This window comes from Drosophila obscura, unplaced genomic scaffold, assembly GCF_018151105.1.
Source record: "Drosophila obscura isolate BZ-5 IFL unplaced genomic scaffold, ASM1815110v1 contig_4, whole genome shotgun sequence".
NCBI lineage: Eukaryota > Metazoa > Arthropoda > Insecta > Diptera > Drosophilidae > Drosophila > Drosophila obscura.
In genome coordinates this window covers 5,358,065-5,359,620 of record NW_024542828.1, presented here as the reverse complement: position 1 = coordinate 5,359,620, position 1,556 = coordinate 5,358,065, and the positions used below count along the sequence as shown (strand labels likewise).

Genomic DNA, 1,556 nt, shown 5'->3' with positions numbered 1-1,556 from the left:
CGGACATGTTCAATTTTCGGCATTAAAAGCAGAGGAACATCAGAGAGCATCGAAAACCAAAGCGAGGGTCCAGCGAGACTTCAGCGAAATTCTGTTTTAAATTCTGTATAAAATAATGCAAACAGCAAGCGAAAATATCTCCTTTTAAAACGCTTTTTGTATGCCCTGAAAAACTACAATCACGATGATCTTTTAGCCCGTGAATTGCTGGCAGAAAGTGCAAAAACCAAACCAATGGGCGCTGATTTATAACATTTCTAAGCATTTCTAGCCGCCTTCTTTGATGGAATATTTTCACACATTTTCATAGGTCCTTATGCCACACAAATAAAAATGCAATCAACCCACCTTTCACTTTTATTTTACTTAACTTTTACCTACCATTTATCCCACCCAGTTCTATTCTCATTGTGATTTTCTCAGTTCTCTCGTAAACATCAAATAATTTCAATTCAAAGCCAAAATCCGAACGTTCCAAAATATCCCCAAGAAAAGAAAAAAAAAAAAAATAATTTTCGAAAAAAAAAACAGTTTTAATCCGTTTTTAGGCTTTGATATTTTACTCGTGTAATTTTCGGACACGACTTTTTACGAAATGTCGATCCAAAACTTGAACACTCGCGATCCCTTTGCGGATGCCTCGAAGGGCAACGACGATGATATCCAGGACGGACTCATCCACATCCGCATACAGCAGCGGAATGGCCGCAAAACGTTGACCACTGTCCAGGGCCTGTCGCAGGAGTACGACCTGAAGAAGATTGTGCGCACCTGCAAGAAGGAGTTCGCCTGCAATGGCACTGTCGTCGAGCATCAGGAGTACGGCGAGGTGCTACAGCTCCAGGGCGATCAGCGGGAGAACATTTGCCAGTGGCTGACCAAGGCCGGATTGGCTAAGGCTGATCAACTAAAGGTTCATGGGTTTTAAGCGGCGGAATTAAAGGGGAAATCGAACAAGTTGCAAGCTAGTTTTCCCCACTACAAACTAACATCAACAATCAATCAAGAATCAATCAAAAACGAGTTCTACAATCAATCTGCTAGAGTTCTGCAATCTACAATCAATCTTTAAGAGCTTCAATCAAGACAGTTCTAGAGCTAAAGCTCTAATCGATCAATCTACAAGAAGTCTACAATTACAATAAATCTGCAATAAAAAATCCAAAAAAAAAAACACCACCAGCAATAGACCATTTTTTAGAGCGAAAATAATTGTACATCATTCCCAACATAAAATTCAACGTGCGCTACACATCAATTGCATTATAAAATCATATTTTAACCACCAAAAGAGCCTTTCATTTATGGGAAATATGCCAAAGAGCAAACAGGATGTGGCTTGCCCAGGAAGAGACAGAAAATAAGTGTCATAAAGGCAGTGGCCCATCGAAAAAAAACATTAAAAAGGCTGCTGCCACACAAAGAGGCTGACCCTACCAATATATGTACATATGTATATGTACAATATGTATATATAGAGAGGTTGAGTGTGTATTTACATATGTTTGACACTGTAGTTGGATGCTCTGACAACACTTTTGACACTGCGCTGGGAT

At 39.6% G+C, this 1,556-nt stretch overlaps 1 protein-coding gene across 1 annotated transcript; it reads left to right on the top strand.

Annotated features, from left to right (window-relative positions):
* Positions 1–423: 423 nt before the first annotated feature.
* Positions 424–1,286, top strand: LOC111074119 (eukaryotic translation initiation factor eIF1-like). The gene has a single exon (XM_022366767.2). The coding sequence runs from the start codon at positions 596–598 to the stop codon at positions 926–928; it is 333 nt and encodes a 110-aa protein (XP_022222459.1). The 5' UTR covers positions 424–595; the 3' UTR covers positions 929–1,286.
* Positions 1,287–1,556: the final 270 nt, after the last annotated feature.

Coding starts and splice junctions, on each gene's coding strand:
- LOC111074119 (XM_022366767.2), top strand. CDS start 596: ATGTCGATCCAAAACTTGAACACTCGCGATCCCTTTGCGGATGCCTCG.